This window comes from Cetorhinus maximus, chromosome 9, assembly GCF_964194155.1.
Source record: "Cetorhinus maximus chromosome 9, sCetMax3.hap1.1, whole genome shotgun sequence".
Taxonomy (NCBI): Eukaryota; Metazoa; Chordata; class Chondrichthyes; order Lamniformes; family Cetorhinidae; genus Cetorhinus; species Cetorhinus maximus.
This window is the reverse complement of record NC_135887.1, coordinates 109,159,287-109,179,119: the sequence shown is the minus strand read 5'-3', so window position 1 is coordinate 109,179,119 and position 19,833 is coordinate 109,159,287. Positions and strand designations below refer to the sequence as shown.

Here is a 19,833-nt window from a genome sequence, read left to right as displayed (position 1 = left end):
CCTCTAGTTACTTCTTAGCTCCACCCAGACATCTAGATTTTCTGAACCAAAAATCTCTCTCACTATCGCATTGATTTCATCCTTAACTAACAACACCATGCCACCTCCTTTTCCTTTTTGCCTGTAGGTTCTAAATATCGAGTACCCTTGGATATTCAGTTCCCAGCCTTGGTTGCCCTGCAGCCATGTCTCTGTAATTGCAATCATATTTACATCTATTTGTGCTGTTAATTTGCCTACCTTATTGCGAATGCTCTGTGCATTCAGTTACTGTGCTTTTAGACTTGTCTTTTTAACATTCTTACATGTTTTTTTGTACTATGGCCCTATTTGCTGCTAGCCCTTGTTTCCTCTGCCTTCCACTTTTGCTTTCTACTTTTCTGTCTTTCATTCCTATCTTTGTTTCCCTGTCTTGTGTCTGTTTGCTCAGGTTCCCATCTACCTGATAATCTAGTTTAAACCCTCCCCCACAATACTAGCAAAATACCCCTGCGAGGATATTGGTCCCAGTCCTGCTGGGGTACAACCCGTCCAGCTTGTACAGCTCCCATCTTCCCCAGAATTGGTCCCAATGCCTCAGGAATCTAAACCTCTCCCTCCTACACCTTTTCTCCAGCCACGCATTCATCTGGTCTATTCTCCCATTCTTGATCTCGCTAGCACATGGAACTGGGAGTAATCCTGAGATTACTACCTTTGAGGTCCTGCTTTTTAATTTATTTCCTCTACATTCTGATTTCAGGACCTCATCCTTCTTTTTACCTATGTCATTGGTATCAATATAGACCACGACCTCTGGCTGTTCATCCTCCCCCTCAGAAACGGTTTTATGGTCATCATTAGGTTTTTAATTCCGGATTTTTATTGAATTCAAATTCGAACCCAGGTACTCAGAGGACTACCCTGGGTCTCTGGATTACCAGCCAAACGACAATACCACTATGCCACCGCCTCCTCCAGGGACATTAACAGTACTGAAATCAAAGCCAGTTCCAACCACTGGATAAACATCCCTTTTGAAGTCATTGTGGAGAAAGAAGGTCACATGACTTGAAAGACCATTTTGAAATCTCTATATGCCTTTGAGAACTGAGAAATCCTCAGTCAGCTGTTTTAACATCAACTGGAAAGGACTCCAGGCTGAGCAAGCAGTCGGTTACCACCTCTCAACTCAATGGAACCTGCTTGATTTTAAAAGCCACTGATCAATGCCTGCCAAGTGTTCTAAGCACAGAAATCCCATCATGTTGCAACATTGTTCGTTTCATGGATTTTTGTATTGTTATCTCAAACCAGAAACTCATCGGATATGAACACCGCCATGAAGGAATCACCCTCTGGCCTTTGACTTCTCGGACTCTGGAAATCACGTGAACTAATATTCATTTCTGTGGTTCCTATACTGTAAAACTCCTTTTTTCTATCCCTCCCTGTACTCTGTGTGTGTGTGCGTCGTGGAATGGAAAGTTATGGATACTCGTTCCTCGGTTTTTTTGGATGTGAAATAAACTAAACCTGAAACAAACATTCTGAGTTAATCATAATGTGAGTTTGCTGTGGATTATTAGTAAAATGGATCATGCAAACCAAGGGATTGGGAAACCATGCCACTACATACTTCAAAATAATTCAAAACACCTTCTGCTTAGGGACAGGTGGTGCGAAGAAATCAGTGCAGTTTGCCTATCTCTCTCCTGTCTGTAGCACCGTCAATAGTTAATCAGTTATACTCACCTGTTCGAGTGTCCTGTGTATGTTAAGCAAGTCCGACAACCTCGTCTCAAAACCTGGAGCAAAGCAACCTGGATTTATGGCAAGGAAACACTGTCCCTGGAGGATAAGGAAAGTATAAGAGTTTGAGAATTAGTGACTGCAGCCGTTACTGAACTCTGCAAATATCTATTCCTATTTTCACTGCAAATGCGCAATGGGGCTTTGCATAAATATTTCAAAAGGGCCAGTGCACAGGGCAGGAGCAAAGAGCTCCAGAAACCTCACTCAGGTACATGCAGACACACACACAGACACCCACGCACACTGGCATGCACACAACACACACAGACTTCCTGGAACTTGCTGCCCTCAAGGGTGGTGAAAGCAGAGCTGAAGAATGATTTCAAAGGGAAATTGGCTGAGCACTTGAGTGAAATAAACTTACAAGGCTAAGGAGATTGAGTAAGGGAAGGAGACTGACCAGATCGCACTACAGAGAGTCAGCTTGGGCTTGCTGAGCTGAATGGCCTCCTTCTGTGCTGCAATGACTCTATGACACACACACACTCATAGGCAGGCACACAGACTCACACACAGGCACAACATTCACAGGCAGACACAAATGCAGACAGACACCCACACTCTCACACACTCACAGATACACGTACACTTACAAAGAGCAGTTTGGTCTCTTGCTGTGATCTAATAGTTAAATGTGTTCAAACTCTGCTCTTGTGTTCTGTCTGGAGTCACAACCCTGTCCTGGCCGGAACCTTTTGGTACCTTGCAAGATTGGCCATAAGAGGCAGAATGTGCTCAGACTATTCCACTTTGCTGGTGTCAGCTTATAATGAAAGATTCCTTCGCATTCCTACAGTTGGATCTCTGACACTGGTAACTCTGAGATATGGCCATCATTTTCCAATCCTCTGTGGCTACTGGCATGGTGCCGGGGAACTGCCAATGTTGTCCAACTGTTTAAAAGCAGAGGAACGGATAGCCCAAGTAATTACGGGCCAGTCAGCCTAATCTGGTGGTGGGCAAACTATTGTAAAAAATTGAGAGGGACAGTTTAAATCATCATTTAGAGAGGCACAGATTAATCAAGGACAGTCAGCATGGATTTGTTACATACAAATGTATGAACAAGGAGCAGGAGTAGGGCATTCGGCCTCTCGAGCCTGCTCTGCCATTTAATAAGATCATGGCTGATCTGATAGTAACCTCAAATCTGCATCCCGCTACCTCCAATAACCTATCACCCTCTTGCTTACCAAGAATCTATCCACCTCTGCCTTAAAAATATTCTGCTCCATTGCCTTTTCAGGAAGAGACTTCCAAAGACTCACCACCCTCTGAGAGAAAAAATTTTGCCTGATTCCCGTTTTAAATGGGCGACCCTTATTTTTTAACAGTGACACCTAGTTCTAGATTCTCCCAGAAGAGGAAACATCCTCTGCACATCCACCCTGTCAAGACCCCTCAGGATCTTATATGTTTCAATCAAGTCACCTCTTACTCTTCTAAACTCCAGCGGATACAAGCCTAGTCTGTCCAACCTTTCCTCATAATTCAACCCACCATTCCAGGTATTGGTCTGGTAAACCTTCTCTGAACTGCTTCCAACGCATTTACATCCTTCCTTAAATAGGGTGACCAATACTGTACAGAGCACTCCAGGCGTGGTCTCACTAGTGCTCTGTCTAACTGAAGCATAACCTTCCTGCTTCTGTATTCAATTCCCCTCACAATAAATGATAATATTCTATTAGCTTTCCTAATTACTTGTTGTTAAGGGATGGTCATGTCTAAATAACTTGACCACGGTTTTTCAGGTAAAAAGGAGGGTTGATGAGGGTAGCATGTTTGATTTAGCCAACAAGGATTTTAGTAAGGTTTTTGACAAGGTTCTTTGACGGACTGTTCAGTAATTGGGATGAAGGGAGAGTGGGAAATTGGATCCAAAATTGGCTTAGTGACAGAAAGCAAAGGTTAATGGTCTGTGGGTGTTTTTGTAACCAGAAGAGGATTGGTTAAGCACAGAATGGGCATAAATGCAGCAATTTCAAGTTGGCAGGCAGTGAATTGTTCAAGGATCAGTGCTGGGAACTTAGCTATTTACAATCCATATTAATGACATAGATGAAGAGACAGAGAGTAATGCATCTATGTTTGCTGATGATACAAAGCTATGTTGAAAGATAAGCTGTGGGGAGGACAGAGAGGCTGCAAGGAGATATAGGCAGGTTAACTGTGCGACAAGATAGAAGATGGACTTTAACATAGGGAAGTGTGAAGTTATTCACTTTTTTCATAAAGATAGAAAAGCAAAATAGTGTTTATGTTCAAAGAGACTTGGTGTGCTTGTGTAAGGAACATAGAAAGTTAGTGTGCAAGTACAGCAAGCAATTAGGGAGGCAAATGACACGTTGGCCTTTATTGCAAGGAGATTGAAGTACAGGAATAAAGAAATTCAGTACAGGAATAAAGAACTCCACGTTAAGGAAGCATTTGCTTGCATTGGATAGCGAAGGTTCACTTAATTGATCCTTGGGATGAGGGGGTTGTCCTATGATGAGAGGCTGATTAAATTGGGCTTATATTCTCTGGAGTTTATAAGAATGAGAGGTGATCTCATTGAAACGTACAAGATTCTGAAGGGGCTTGACAGGGTTGTTTCCACTAGTCGGGGAATCTAAAACATGGGGGCACAGTCTCAGGATAAGGGGCTGATCATTTAGGACTGAGATGAGGAGAAATTACTTCACTCAAAGGGCTGTGAATCTTTGGAATTCTCTACCTCAGAGGGTTGTGGATGCTCCATCGTTGAACACATTTAAGGCTGGGACAGAGAGATTTTTGATCTCTCACGGAATCAAGGGATATGGGGAGTAAGCAGGAAAGTGGAGTTGAAACCTAAGATCAGCGATGATAATATTGAATGCGGAGCAGGCTCAATGGGCCATGTGGTCTACTTCTGCTCTGTTTCTTGTGTTCTTGGAAACATGTTTGCAATGGGATTCCACAGGGCTTGGTACTGGGTCCTTTGTTTTTCATGGTATATACCAATGATTTAGACTTAGGTGTAGGAGGCATGATTAAGAGGTTTGTGATAGTACAAAAATTGGCTGTGGGGTTGACAGTGAGGAAGAAAACTGTTTATTGCGGGGCAATATAAGGGTACTGGTCTGGTGGGCAGAAAAGTGGCAAATGGAATTCAATCCGGAGTAGTATGAGGTAATGCATTTGAGGATGGCAAACAGGAATGCATGATAAATGGTAAAGTACTGAGAAGTGTAGAGGAACAGAGGAACCTTGGACAGGCGGATCAGGTGTTAAGAAGGCATTAGGGATTCTTTCCTTCCTTAGCTGAGGCTTAGCATATTAGAGCAGTGAGGTTATTCTGGAACTGTATAAAACACTCATTAGATTGCAGCTAGACATCTGTGTACAGTTCTGGTCAATGCATCACTGCATTACAGGAAGTGTTCTCAACAGGGGAGATTTACGAGGATATTGCCAAGAACGCAGAATTTTAACTGTGAGAAAAAATTGGATTGGTTGGCATTGGTTTCTTTGGAACAGAGCAGGATGAGGGGAGATTTAATTGAGGTGTATAAAATTATGAAGGTCTAGATAGAGTGGATAGGAAGGACCTATTTAGCAGAGGGATTAATAACCAGGGGGCAAAGATTTAAACTAACTGGTCGAATGATTAAAGGGAAGTTGAAGAGTATCATTTTCACCCAGAAGGTGGTGGGGGTCTGGAACTCACTGCCTGAAAGGGTGATACAGGCGGCTGTAACCTATAGGGTGAACAGAAATGTTAAAATGTAGATCATTCTGTAAAATCATCCAGCTGCTGTGACAAATTAAAGCCCAAATATTTGATGCAGGTGTAAATGACCAATAACAGATTTTCACAGAACAATTCCCACAGGGCAGGGAACCAGGGAAGGGGCCTAGTCTCAGAGGGAATCAGAGAGCCCATTCTCACTGGGCACCAGCTCAGAGTTGGAGACCAGCTCCCAAAGCTGGAATTGAGGTTAAAGATCCTAAAACTCTCCTCGGCAAATGTTAAACTGAGTGACTAGAATTCCCGTGGTTAACTCTGTCTACTGATCCTTTCTCATGTTTCTTTGTCTAAACTCTCAAAGAAAGAGCGAGAGAGAGAGAGATCAGAAAGTAGGCATTCCCTGCTAATCCTGCTAGCTGGAGAGGGAGAGGGGGCGTGAGATTGAGGGAGAGGGGAGAGAGAGCAAGGGAGAGGGGGAGAGAGTGACAGAGTGGTAGAGAACAAGGCAGGGATGAGAAAAAGGGAGGGGAAGAGAGCGAGAGGGGTAAGCGAGAGAAAGGGGAGAGAATGAGGGAGGAGAGAGAAAATGAGGGGGAGGGAAAGCAAGTAAGGGGGAGAGAGAACAAAGGAGTGGGAGAGTGAAGCAGGGGGGAAAGTGAGGGAAGAAGATGAGGAAGATGGAGAGAGTGAGGCAGTGGGAGAGAAGGTGAGGAAGAGAGAGAGAGTGAGGAAGAGAGAGAGAGTGAGGAAGAGGAGTAGAGAGCAACGGAGAGTGAGGGAGATAGTGAGGGAGAGGGACAGAGAGTGAGAGAGGGGGAAAGAATGAGAGAGGAAGAGTGAGGGAGAGGGAGAGAGGGAAAGAATGAGGGAGAGTGAGGGTGCAGGAATTAGAAATTAATAACACTCAAAGTAAAAGTGGAAAACTAAATCACATGCGGCTTCCTTCAAACTTCTAAGTGATGTCAGGAGCCTGTTGAAGAAGAAGGAGGGAGGGACGAGAATGAGAGGGAGAGAGTGAGGGAAGGGGTAGTGTAACAATGTTGATGACCTTCTCAAGTGATAAATTGGTTCTCCACCATGATGAACAGCACTTGGAGGAAGTAATAAGGGCACAGAATCCATTCTGGGTTGGAATGGCTTGGTAATAACACCAATGACCCAAGTCCTGAATGTTCCAGGCTGAGATTGTGGCAGATGGTGAGAGAACAAACGCAAGGAGGCGACCTCCTTTTCACAAATTTGTTCATCTATGACAGCTTTAACAGAAGTGACCACTGCACAGTGTCTGTAAAGTCAAAACCTCATCTCCATCTTGAGTGAGCTGAAGTAGGAGATGGAGCAATGAATCCAGTTTGGAGCAGGATGAGGGTATATTTGATGTGAAGTCACTAAATGCAGTCCTCACCAGATTGGCCACCTTGTCTGTCTCCTTCCAACGACGGATGATTTTACTGTAATGAGCTCCTGCGAGTATGCCGCAAAGTACCTCCACCATCAGACTCAGTCCGTACCCTTTGTAACCACCTGAAAATACAACACAACGTTCAGCTCAAACATCAGTCAGCTAGTCACAGTGCTTAGCTAAACAACTGTCTTCCCTTCCCTCTCTCCTTCCCTTCCCTCTATTCTCCACCCCATGCCTTTCTATCTTCACCTCTCCCTTCCCCCCTCCTGCTTTCAGCTCCTCGTCTCCAATCCCATGGATTCTCTTCCTTCCTCATCTCTCTTTCTCTTTTCTTCAGCTCCAACTGTCCCATTCCTTCCATCCACTCCCTCTCCTCCTTTTTTAAGTGGGACACTCCTTCACTGAGGTTACCAGCAGAAGCACACCCGACCTGTCATTGTTCACATCCAAACCCGTGTGAGTGTGGGTTGACTAACTGACCATATGAGGGAACAAGCCCAATCGCCAAAGGTCATTCCAACAGACTTCAGTATCATGAAATATGGAAAGACATATCAACAAGACATCCTGCTTTATCCTGCTGCAAAGTATTTGTTTTCAATCAGTTGTAAATATTAGTTTGTGCACTGAATTGCCTCCCACATTCACTACCATAAATACAGTCCTCTCGTGATTGGTTATAGCTTGACAAAGTCGTGGTCCCAGAATCTTAGCGTCGCCCATCTCTGGGTGTGTTCTGTTCCACAAGCAAATTGGACCCTCTGATGTGATAAATTGGTCCTCCACCATGATGAACAGCACCTGGAGGAACGATTAAGGGCACGGAGTCCACCCTGGGTGGGAATGGTTCAATAATAACATCAATGACCCAAGATTGATGAGACTGTGGCAGGTGGTGAGAACGAAAGCAAGGAAGTAACCTTCTTGTCACAAACCTTGTCCATCTATGACGACTTTAGTAGAAGTGACCACTACACAGTGTTCATGAAGTCAAAACCTCATCTCCATCCTGAGATCATCCTCCATTCAAAAGGATTGATCCAACAGCTCAAAACTGGATACCCATGAGGCACTGTGGGGCATCAGCAACAGCAGAATTGTATTCCACAACAATCTGTAACCTCACAGCCCAGCATCTCTCTAACTCCCCATCACCAGTTAGCCCGGAAACTAATCCTAGTTCAATGGTGAATGTTGAAGAAGCAGTAGTATGGCATAACTGAGAATAAGGTGTGAACTGTAACTAAACAGCAAAAGCAGCAGGCTAGAGACAGAGCAAAGCAGTCCCAAAACCAACTGCTCAGAGCTAAACCCTGCAGCTCTATGACATCCAGTTGAGAATGATAGTGGACAACCACACACCTAACTGGAGAAGGAACATCCCTATTCTCAACCACAATGGAACCCAGCAAGTGAGTTTCAGAGAAAGGATTATGAGACATGATTGACAAGTGTCTTCAGGTAAAGGTGCTGAGTGGATGGTCCTTCTTAGCATCCTTCCAAGATCTCATCATTACAGATGCCAATCTTCAGCCAATGCAGTTCACTCCATGTGATATTAGGAATGGTGCACCAGCCACAGTTAAGGCTCTAGACGCTGACAACATTCCATCTGTGCTGCTGATGACCTCTACTCAAGAGAAATTCGCTCCTTGACATTGAATTTTTTAGTTCAGCAACAATATCTACCCAAGTATGTTCTATCAACGGACAACAAGGTAACTCAAACTAGGTCAATTTCCACCTAATCAGTGTTGTAAATGAGTGGGGTGCCCCATAGGGAGGGTACCGTAACTGAGTGGTATATCTCGGGTCAAGATGCAAAGTGCAAACTGTGTCCAGTTCTAGTTAGACTCACCTTGAACACTATAGAACCATAGAACCATACAAAAGTTACAGCACAGAAGGAGGTCATTCGGCCCATCTTGTCCATGCCAGCCCGAGGACACCCAGGTGCCCTTTCTAATCCCACCTTCCTGCACCTGGCCCATAGCCCTGCAGCTTATAGCACTTTAGGTGCAGATCCAGGTTCTTTTTAAAAGAGTTTAAAGTTTCTGCCTCTACCACCAACTTGGGCAGCGAATTCCAGACACCCACTACCCTCTGCGTAAAAAAGTTCTTCCTCATGTCCCCCCCACATCTTCTGCCACTTATCTTGAATCTATGTCCCTGGTTCTAGAATTCTCCATCAAGGGAAACAATTTTATCCTGTCCACTCTATCTATTCCCCTCATAATTTTGTACACCTCAATCAAGTCACCTCTCAGCCTTCTTTGTTCTAAGGAGAAAAACCCCAACCTATCCAATCTCTCCTCGTGGCTACACTTTTCTAACCCTGGCAACATTCTTGTAAACCTCCTCTGCACTCTCTCCAGAGCTATTACGTCCTTCCTGTAATGTGGTGACCAGAACTGCAGACAAAACTCCAGTTGTGGCCTCACCAGTGTTTTATAGAATTCCAACATTATACCCTTACTTTTATATTCTATACCTCTGCCAATGAAGGAGAGCATTCCATATGCCTTCTTTACAACCTTGTCTACTTGAACTGCTGCCTTCAGGGACCTGTGTACTTGTACGCCAAGATCTCTCACTTCATCTACCCCTCTTAGTATATTCCCACTTATTTTGTAATCCCTGTAACTGTTTGACCTCCCTAAATGTATGACCTCACACTTCTCTATGTTAAAATCCATCTGCCACTTTACCGCCCACTCCACCAATCCATCTATATCGTTTTGGAGATTATGGCTATCCTCTACACTATCCATTACTCGGCCAATATTTGTGTCATCTGCAAATTTCCCAATCGTGCCCCCCACGTTCATGTCCAAATCGTTAATATATAAAACAAACAGCAAGGGTCCCAACACCGAGCCCTGTGGAAAACCACATGAGACGACTTTCCATTCGCAAGGACATCCATCGACCATTACCCTTTGTTTCCTGTTACAAAGCCAACCTTTTATCCAGTTTGCCACATTACCCTGAATCCCATGGGCTTTTACTTTCTTGACCAATCTGCCATGTGGGACCTTGTCAAATGCCTTGCTAAAATCCATGTACACAACATCCACTGCACTACCTTCATCAACCCTTCTTATCACTTCCTCAAAGAATTCAATCAAATTTGTGAGGCAAGACCTTCCTTTAACAAATCCATGCTGACCATCCCTGACTAGTCCATGCCTTTCCACAAGACAGTTAATCCTACCTCTCAGGGTTGATTCTACTAATTTGCTCACCACCGATGTAAGACTAACTGGCCTATAATTGCGTGGCACTTGCTATGTCCAGTTCTGGTCAGACTCACCTTGAACACTATATCCAGTCATGGTCAGACTCACCTTGAGCACTATGTCCAGTCATGGTCAGACTCACCTTGAGCACTATGTCCAGTTCTGATCACTAAACAGCGGGAAAATGTGTAAACACTGGAGGTAGAGCTTAGAGGAGGCATGAGTCTGGTCAGGGTTTGAACTATGGGGAAATACTAGAGGCAGAATTGGTTTTTGGGAGCAGGAGCAAACCAGGTGACAGCAAATCAACAGAATGTTTTACTCCTGCCTGAATCTTTTTCCCATGTTTTTGATTTTTTGCGTTAACCCCCTTGCACCCCAGCCAAGACTAATATCAAACTTTGGGATTTTTAGATAGGGAAAGAAGTGCCTGAGAGTTGATCCTATGGTGAGGTACAGGAACAATACCTCAGTGATGGGGTATAGGGAGTACAGGAGAATACCTCAGTGATGAGATGTAGTGGGTTATGTGATTGTTAAAGGAATGAAACTTGTAAATCTAGAATATTATTTTAAATTAAATTGCAGGAGTAGACATTAGCACTTTCTTGATGGACTAGCTGGTCTTTTCATGCCTGTTAATCTCATATATTCCTATATAGTAGGGCAAGGGGGCAAGCAAATTCAGAACCAAAAGTAGGAAATCGTTCTTCAGACGGAGAGTGACTGAGACATGGAATGGATCAAGGATAGATCAAAGAGGAGCAAAGCTGATGTTATTGAAAAGACCATTGGGTGGTACAATGGCTGGGTTGGTAGTGGTAGGATCTCTCTGGGTGCATTGATTCAGTTGGGTTGCGCAGCCTCCCTCATCAATATTGAACTTGTGCAAAAGACGGTTTGATTCAGATATCACTTACTTGTAGCCTCACTTCCTCCCAGAGGTACTAGCCCTCCACCCTTTAGAATCTGTTCTGGATCAGTGGTCTCTTTGCCACTGGAATCACACCCCCATCCTACTGGAACCTTCTCTCCACTTCTTTCTTGTACTTCTATCTAAAGAGACAGAGATGACATGGCTCAACAAGCAAGTTCCTGCAGATTGAAGGTATGCAACAACAACAATAATTTGCATTCACATAACAAATGGCGCTTTGGAGTAGCGCAATCAAACAACATTTTGCATCAAGCCACATAAAGGGATATTAAGACAGATAACCAAAAGCTTGGCTACAGAGGAAAGTTTTGAGGAACATTTTGAAGGAGGAAAGAGAGGTTTACGCTGCTAAAAGAATGGCCACCAATTGCGGAGTGATTAAAACTGGGGATGTGCAAGATGCCAGAATTTGAGGAGTTGAGAGATTTCAGAATGTTGCGGAGCTGAAGGAGATTACAGAGATAAGGAAGGGTGAGGTCATGGAGGGATTTGAAAACAAGGATGAGAATTTTAAAATTTAGGCTTTCCCAGACCAGGAGTTAATGTATGTCAGCACACACTAGGGTTGATGAGTGAACAGGGGTTTGTGAGTTAGGATACAGGCAGCCAAGTTTAGAATAGTCTGATGTTTCTAGAAGGTGAAAGGACAGCCAAATGTGCGCTAAAATAGTTGAGGCTGGAGGCAACAAAGATATGGATGAGGGTTTCAGCAATGATGAGCCTGAATGAGGAGTTTAATCTATAACACCTAAAAGTAAAGAATGAAACTCTGCTGTACCTTTCCCAGAGCTACCGCTGATGTGGCCATGTCCAACACAAAGCTATCACCATCCAGGGCTGGAGCAGCAACACTGATAGGATTGGTCCCCAGAGTGGGCTGGAAAACAAGTAAATAACAGGAAAAAGGTACAATTTTAAAATGAGCGTAGGAACAGCGGGACCTGAGATGATTGTACACAAATCTTTGAAGGTGGCAGAACAAGTTTAAAAAAGTGAACAGGATCCTAGGCTTTATTAATGCAGACATAGAGTACAAAAGCAGGGAAGTTATGGTAAATCTTTATAAATCACTTATTAGGCCTCAGCTGCAATATTGTGTTTAGTCTGAGCACCACACTTTCGGAAGAATGTTAAGGCCTTGGACTTCAATTATGCAGAGGGACTGGAGAAGCTGGGATTATTCTCCTGAGAGCAGAGGAGGTTACAGGAATATTTTATTGAAGTATGCAAAACAATAAAGAATTTTGATAAAATAAGTAAAGAGAAAACATTTTCACTCGCAGGAGGGTCGGTAACCAGGGGACCAAGATTTAAGGTAATTAATAAAAGAAATAGAGAGGAGATGAAGAGAATTTTTTTTACGCAACTAGTAGTTATGATTTGAAATGCTCTGTGTGAAAAGGTGGTGGAAGCAGATTCAATAATAAATTTCAAGAGAATTGGATAAATATGGTGTTTGAAAAAAAAAATATGCAGGGCTATGGGGAAAGAGTTGTGGGAGTTATTGGAATAGAGCTAGCACATGCCAGCTGGGCTGAATGGCTGCCTTTCAAGCTGTCAGATTTTATGAAGTGACCAGTACATGGCCAGTGCTGAACTGACCAGGATGCAGGCAAATACACAGCATCTGCAAAGCCTCCAGATGTCTAGGGTTGTGTGTCATCCTCTCCTGCAGGTACTGACTCCCATACTGGCTGCCCTCCAACGCTTGCCCAAGGGCATTTTTCAAGGATGATTGAGTGACAAGAAAATAACCCTGCCAGTAGGATACCACCCATCCTATAGGACCTTCTGCTGCTGGAATCACTGGATATTCCTTGGCATGTGAGGCCTTGGCTGGTTTATGGGTTCACTAGCCTGGGTGTAACTAATTCTAGTTATTACAATTGAGATTGACCAAATCCACAGGATAAGTATCATACCTGGGGTATTTTTGGTTTCCGTGAATCAGAGCTCATTGGGCTGAATGTTTTTGAGACATGAACCAGCCGTCCCAGAGCTTGTAAATGCCAAATTATCAAAGCTTATTGTGAAGCTGAATTTGCTAAATCTGGTGATTCATAAGTTTGCACCAGATATAATAAACATGGAAGTAGCAAATTGTTGTGAAAACCCCACTGGTTCACTGATGTCTTTCAGGAAGATACCATGCCACACCTACCCATACAGGCCACTTGACTCCAGCTCCAGGCTACATCGTTGGCCCTCAATGCCCTCTGAAGAGTCCAAGTCCTGGCCAATAAAAGCAGCCTAACCAGTGACTGACCTCCACACCCAGACAAATAAAGGACTGCTGCCGCTTTCACACACTGAGGAAGCAAGCTGGCTATACAACTATGTAAAGCCTCCCATTAATCAATTCTCTGTGACTAGAGCTTCCTATTATAACCAATTCTCTGTAAGTAGATACTCTACCTCCTTTGCTCTGGTTGGCACTACAAATGGAGAGGTGTTTGTGCAAGTCATTCCCTGTTGAAAGTAAATACAAAAATTGTAATAAACTGCGAGTCCAAAAGTGAAATTTCCAAATCATATTGTCGTGTACAAGTTACTCTACTTACAATGTAACCGCACTTTAGAGCTTGCATGGAATAAAATCCTGCAATGCCATAGTGATTAGATCCTGTAATGACAATGAGACATAATAAAGCACCACACACTGTAAGGGATGTTCACAAACCCTCCCTGCCATCCCAATAAAGAAAGTTATCAGGCAGTAAGTGATAAAGACCATGGAATAAACTTAGAGACCAGTACCAAGGGATTTAGATCATTGAGCCCCTATATTTGAAGTGTAGTCATTGCTGTAATGTAGAGAATGCAATAACAAATTTGCACACAAGATTCCAGTTATGAATAACTCGATATCTGATTCAGTGGCGTTGGTAGAGGGATAAATTTTTGTCACTGGACACTGGGAAGAACTCTCCTTCTCCCTAGTGTAGGATCTTTTATGCCATGTAAGAGGACAGTTGGGGCTTCAGTTTAAATTCTCATCCAAAAGGTGGCACCTCTGACAGTGCTGCACTTCCTCAGTACTGACCTTCCGGCAGTGTAGCGCTTCCTCAGTACTGAACATCTAACAATGCAGCATTTCTCTGTACTGACCTCTGACAATGTAATGGTCTTTCAGTACTGCCCACCCTATAGTGCAGTGCTCCCTCAGTAATGAATATGCAACAACGCAGCAACCCCTCAGTACTCAACATCCTACAGTGCAGTACTCCCTCAGTACTGCCTCTCCAACAGTGCAGCATTTCTCAGTACTACTCCAATGATGCAACCCTTCCTTAGTACTGACCCTCTGACAGTGCAGTATTCCCTCAGTACTGGCCCTCCAATAGTGCAGCACTCCCTGAGTGCTGACCTTTTGACAGAGCAGCACTTCCTCAGTACTTCTTCTCCAACAGTACTTTACTCCCTCAGTATTAGCCCTCCAAGAGTGCAGCACTCCCTCAGTACTACGCCTCTAATGATGCAACATTCCCTTAGTACTGTCCTTCTGACAGTGCCACACTTCCTCAGTACTGAACATCCACTGTGCAGCTTTCCTCAGCACTGACCTTCCAATAAAGGAGTATTCCCTTAGTACTGCCCCTTCAACAGTGCTACGTTCCCTTAGTACTGCCCCATTAATAGTGCAACATTCCCTCAGTACTGGCCCTCCGATAGGGCCATACTCCCTCAGTACTGAACATCCAATGGTGCAGCATTCCCTCAATACTGCCCCCACCCCGACAAATCAGAGTTCCCTCAGCACTTTCCTCCTTAACAAAGCAACATTCCCTCAATACTGACCCTCCGACAGTACAACACTCCTTCGGTACTGACCCGCCGACAGTACAGCGTTCCCTCATTAATGACCTTCCAATTGCACAATGCTCTCTCAGTACTGGCTCACTGACATTGCAGTGTTTCCTCAGTACTGCGCTTGGAGTGTCACTTCCAATAGTGTGCTTATATCTGTGAAGAGAAGCTGGAACCCACAATTAATTCCCAGGGGCAAGAGTGCTAGTCACAGAGCCACAGCTAACATTCTAAATACACAGTGAATCTCTCCTCACCTGGCCTTTGGCTCTTTTGCCAATTGGCTTAAATCTGTGTCCTCTGGTTAGTGACCCTCTGCCAATGGAAAGTTTCTCCTTATTGACTCTTAAAAAAAAAACCATCATGACTTTTGGACACCTCTATTGAACCTTCCTTAACATTTTATGCTCTAAGTAGGACAATCCCAGCTTCTCCTGTCTCTCTACATAACTGAAGTTCCTCATCCCTGATATCATTCTAGTAAATCTCCTCTGCTCCCTCTCCAAGGTCTTGGCGTCCTTCCTAAAGTGTGATGCCCAGAATTGAACTCCAGCTGGGGTCTAACCAGTAATTTATAAAGGTTTAACATAATTTCCTTGCTTTTGTACTCTTATCTCTGTTTATAAGCCAAGGGTCCTCCTTTTTAACCAATTTTCAATCAATCTTCCTAATCTCATCCACTATGATTAGCTGTCCGATTTCCTATCTTTCCATTTCTCACTCCTGTGGGGTTTTTTAATGTTATCAGGACGATGTAAATGAAACTGTTGTCGGTGTGGTAAGTGTTTCACACCGATTATTTTTGAAAAACGTAATTCAAACCTTGGTACAATTTCAAGGGATCATCTAGGACTCAACTACTGGAAGAGATGGGGTGGAATTTTCCAGTAGAGCCAGTGACGGGTTTCGTGGTGGGCAGGAGTGGAAAATTCGGAGTGAAGCCAAAAGTTGGATTGCCACCAGCAGAAAAATGAGCCAGGGTTTTCCCCTTGCCACTTTCATGGTGGGATGATGGCAGGTCGGCTTTCCCGTTCATCCATGTCGGGAACACCACTTGCATGCATTAGCATGTCGTGAACGCTCGTTAAAAATGCAACTCGCCGGAATCACATTTCCCTTCCCAATTTCATGCCATACCAGTGGGAAATTAGACTAGTATAAATCATGGCCAGTGGTATGCAGCTGTCCATCTTCACTTCACTTTTGACTTCGAGGTGGGTGCAACATTCAAAGTCTATCTACAAAAGTGCTCCTCTGGCTCCACAGCGATGCCAGTGTTAACTACACTGGCGGGGGTGTATGGTGGGGCTGCTCACGGTGGCTGCCTTGGGTATTGAGGTGGGCTGCTCACCTTGGCTTCCTCAATGGTTTACGTGCTGGCAGGACAGCATTGTGTGCTGTGAGTCTCAGGCAGAGACTAGCATGGTGACCAGTGTTCGGGGGGGGGGGAATGGGGCTGCGGGGTGGAGGGAGGTAGTGGAAGATGACAGAGACATGAGGGTGAAGGGAGTTTGGGACGGTTGGTGGGGGGTGGCGATGACAGAGACATGAGGGTGATGGGGGCTTGGTAGGGTTGGAGAGGGGGATGCTGGGAGAGACATATGGGTGAAGGGGGTTTGGTAGGGTTGGCTGGGGGGACAATGACAGGCAGAAGGAAGATTGGGGGTGGGGAAGCTGAAGCCCGACATGGAACAGTGGAGCACAGACACAGAAGTGGGTGAATGGGGTTTGATTTGCATGAAGGGGAGGGGATCCATGCAGACACGACAGAACAAAATGGGGGGGGTGGGGTGGGGGGTGGTGGTTGCAGAGGTTAGTGTGGCATAAGAGACAAGGGTTGCGCAGTGACTCATGAATGGGGTGACAGGGGAAGACTTGCATAAGGCAGATGGGTTGCACAGAGACTCACGAAGCAGTGGGAGGAAGGGGAAACAGTCTTGTAGTCATTCATTAAGGAACAAGAGAGCTGAGTGAAAGACAGTCATAATCCCTGGACTGAGGCCAAGAGGTCGAGATGAGAGATTAAAGGAAATCCAGGGCTCTGTTGACCACGTAGAGATATTAAAGACAGTCCCGGGACTCTGTGGGCTATGCTACAGGGCTATGCATAGCACGCACATCAATTTACTGCTCCAGGGAGGGGCAAAGCCTGTGTGCTCAACAGGGATCAGGCACAGCTTGATGTGCAGGGCATGGTCATAGTCTCATAGTTGGTGGTGATGGGGGTGTCTGGCTCAGTACTGGGCTGCAGATAAGGTAGTCATGGTGTGGGGAGGCATCTGCAGCCTATAAATGGGGAAATGTAATAAAGGAGGGGTACTTGAAACTCTCCTGGGGTGGGGCGGGGGGGGGGGTGGGGTGGTGGTGGTGGTTGGCCTCTGTATGTGACTGTGCACAAGGCCTCGAGATGGGAAGGGGTAAGATCCACATGGGCGTGGAGACATCAACAGTCACGGGTTCAGGAGGGAGGGCAGGAATTACAATGACAACAGGATTCAGAGTTACAGGCTGGAGAATCACCAGAGGGGGTTCTACCTGCACATCATGAGGGTCCAGGAAGATCGGGGCACCCGAGTTCTGACAGGGGGAGGGTCGAAGCTGGTCCCAAGGTAGAAATGCAGTGTCACCAACTTGAGATCTTGAAGTTCTGACAGTTTAAAATCCAAACTGGAAAAGAATCTGCAAGGGAGGAGGCTGAGGCAGTGTGGGAGGATCCCATGGTTGGGCCTGTTTAGAGTAACAATATGGAAATGGTTCTGAGCTGATAGAACTTAGGAAGAATTTACTGAGAAGATGTAATTGGAGCCACTGACATTTGGAGTGCTTTAACTTGAGAGTGCAGAAGTCATTGGGCTCACAATCAAGTTGATCAATTGGAGCATTAATAGAGAGGAATGAGATTGGAAGATGCAGCCAACCATGAAGGGAGCACAGTTGCTGCATATCTGCAAGATGATCAATGAAAGTCTCTAACATGCTTTCTGCAATTGGCATGGCTAATGGGCCAAAGGGAATCCAGTCATTGCAAAAGTGCAGATTAGGCATAATCAGCATACCAGATCAGACATAGTAGGAATGCATTAGCTAAGACTGAACATATCCTGGATGTGCTCAAGCCTCTTTCAACCTCTTTGGGATTAAGATGTCAAGTAGCTGGGGTGGCATCTTGGTCACCTAGATCTGTAAGGTAATACCTCAGCTAGAACGCTGGACTAGGGAAAGACAAGTAGTGCAGACGCAGCTCTACGACCTGACAGTCACTTGCTGGTAGCTCTATGACCTGACAGTCACTTGCTGGTAGCCCTACAATAGTTGCCCATTACTCTTTGATCTGCTGGATCTTATCTGTCCACAAGGAGAGGGAGAATTGGATAATGGAGCCTGCGGTCAATGCTGTCTTCTTGATGGCAGTGATCCGATTGAGGAGGGGAAGAAGGGCACGGCACCACCGAGCACTCAATTTTTTTGCCAGCAGCTCATTCCAGGAATCCTCAGGGTACCTATATGGCATCTCTCAGTCCTCAACACATAAATGTAGCAAGGAGGTGATGGACGCCCTCTACAGTAAGGCTCACCATTATGTAGCGTTCACGCTGTTCAGCTTGTGTGCAACCATTGGAAGCACAACATGCATATTTGTGCCAGGTACCCTGGGAGTTCCCATGACTCATACATCCTGAAGTACTCCCAGGTGCCTCAGATATTTGAGGGGCCGCGGTGCTTTACAGGGCTGGCTGCTTGGTGATAAGGGATACCCGCTGAAATGATGGCTCATGACACCTGTGTGTCGTCCTCAAAATGCCTCAGAGGAAAGATTCAATGTGGCACATGGTTCAACAAGATTCATCATAGAGCAGACCACTGGCATCCTGAATATGTGCTTCTGATGCTTGGACCACTGAGGTGGAGTTCTGCTGTACTCTCCAGAGAGGGTGTCCCGCATCATTGTGGCTGTCGCGCCCTGCACAACCTGCCACTTCAATGCGGAGATCACTTGCCAGAGGGAGACATGGAGGAGGCTGTGAACTGGAAGGGCAGTGACCTGAAGAGGGCAATGAAGGGGATCTTCCACATGAGGCTGTGATCGAAGCCACAAGATGCTGAAGCCGTGCCCATGACACATTCATAGCCACAAGGTTCCAGGAGGAGCAAAGTGCAGGCCAGGGTACCCAAGCACATTTCTCCTATTCCTTAGTGATCTAAAAGGCCTTTACAACCACTGACATTGAGAGCAATGTCAGCATTGAGCCTTGGACCCCCAGCCCTCATGTCTACCTGACTCTAATCTTTGGAAAGGTCAGCAGCCAAAGCTGTGTGTAGCCTCTCTGGAAAGTGAAAGGCAGCCGACCAGTGCAAAGCCTGCATCAAGTGAACTTGGTATAGTCGTGGCCTCCTGAATGAGACACTTCTTGCTGCCATAGGGATGCGCACATGGCTGGAGAGACCATCATGGATGCAGGTCTTGTACTTTGGCACAAACAATGAAGACAGCTATTTGGTGATGTGACATCATGAGTGATAATTGTGCAATCCAATTGATCTTGCATAACTCCATGGTGTCTTTTAATGAATATCACTTCCTATTGCAATTTGCAGTCACTTTCAATAAAGAGGTTGACACATTAGACAAGGGATGAGTAACTAACATGAGTCAGCTAGACATCACATGAATATGAGGCTCACAAAGGGAGTCAATCATGGAGTGGGAGCTTGGGTCATCCTCGCAATAAGAGGCCACATAGATGCATATACACAATGCATTCAAATGACGAGACCTTTGTCATGAACAGCAAATATATTTATGAAAGTACATGATATATACAGTGAGTGAACACCCATGACCCAAAAGCGATATCAAAATTTCTTAATCCTTCTAACCCTAAAGCTATGTCTTGGTGGATCCCCGACACTAGCAGCAGAGGTGGAGGCAGCCTGC

At 45.1% G+C, this 19,833-nt stretch overlaps 1 protein-coding gene across 2 annotated transcripts in view; it reads right to left on the bottom strand.

Moving 5' to 3' along the window:
• LOC144684243 (putative oxidoreductase YjmC) overlaps nt 1-19,833 on the bottom strand; it is a 63,145-nt gene that overhangs the window by 10,570 nt on the left and 32,742 nt on the right. For both annotated transcript variants that reach the window (XM_078547880.1, XM_078547881.1), the window contains exons 4-9: nt 13,652-13,713; nt 13,506-13,559; nt 11,869-11,967; nt 11,074-11,209; nt 6,915-7,033; nt 1,735-1,830 (exon numbers count right to left, since the gene is read on the bottom strand). In XM_078547880.1, the coding sequence (XP_078404006.1) occupies nt 1,735-1,830; nt 6,915-7,033; nt 11,074-11,209; nt 11,869-11,967; nt 13,506-13,559; nt 13,652-13,713 (566 nt within the window). The remainder of the gene's footprint in view (nt 1-1,734; nt 1,831-6,914; nt 7,034-11,073; nt 11,210-11,868; nt 11,968-13,505; nt 13,560-13,651; nt 13,714-19,833) is intronic.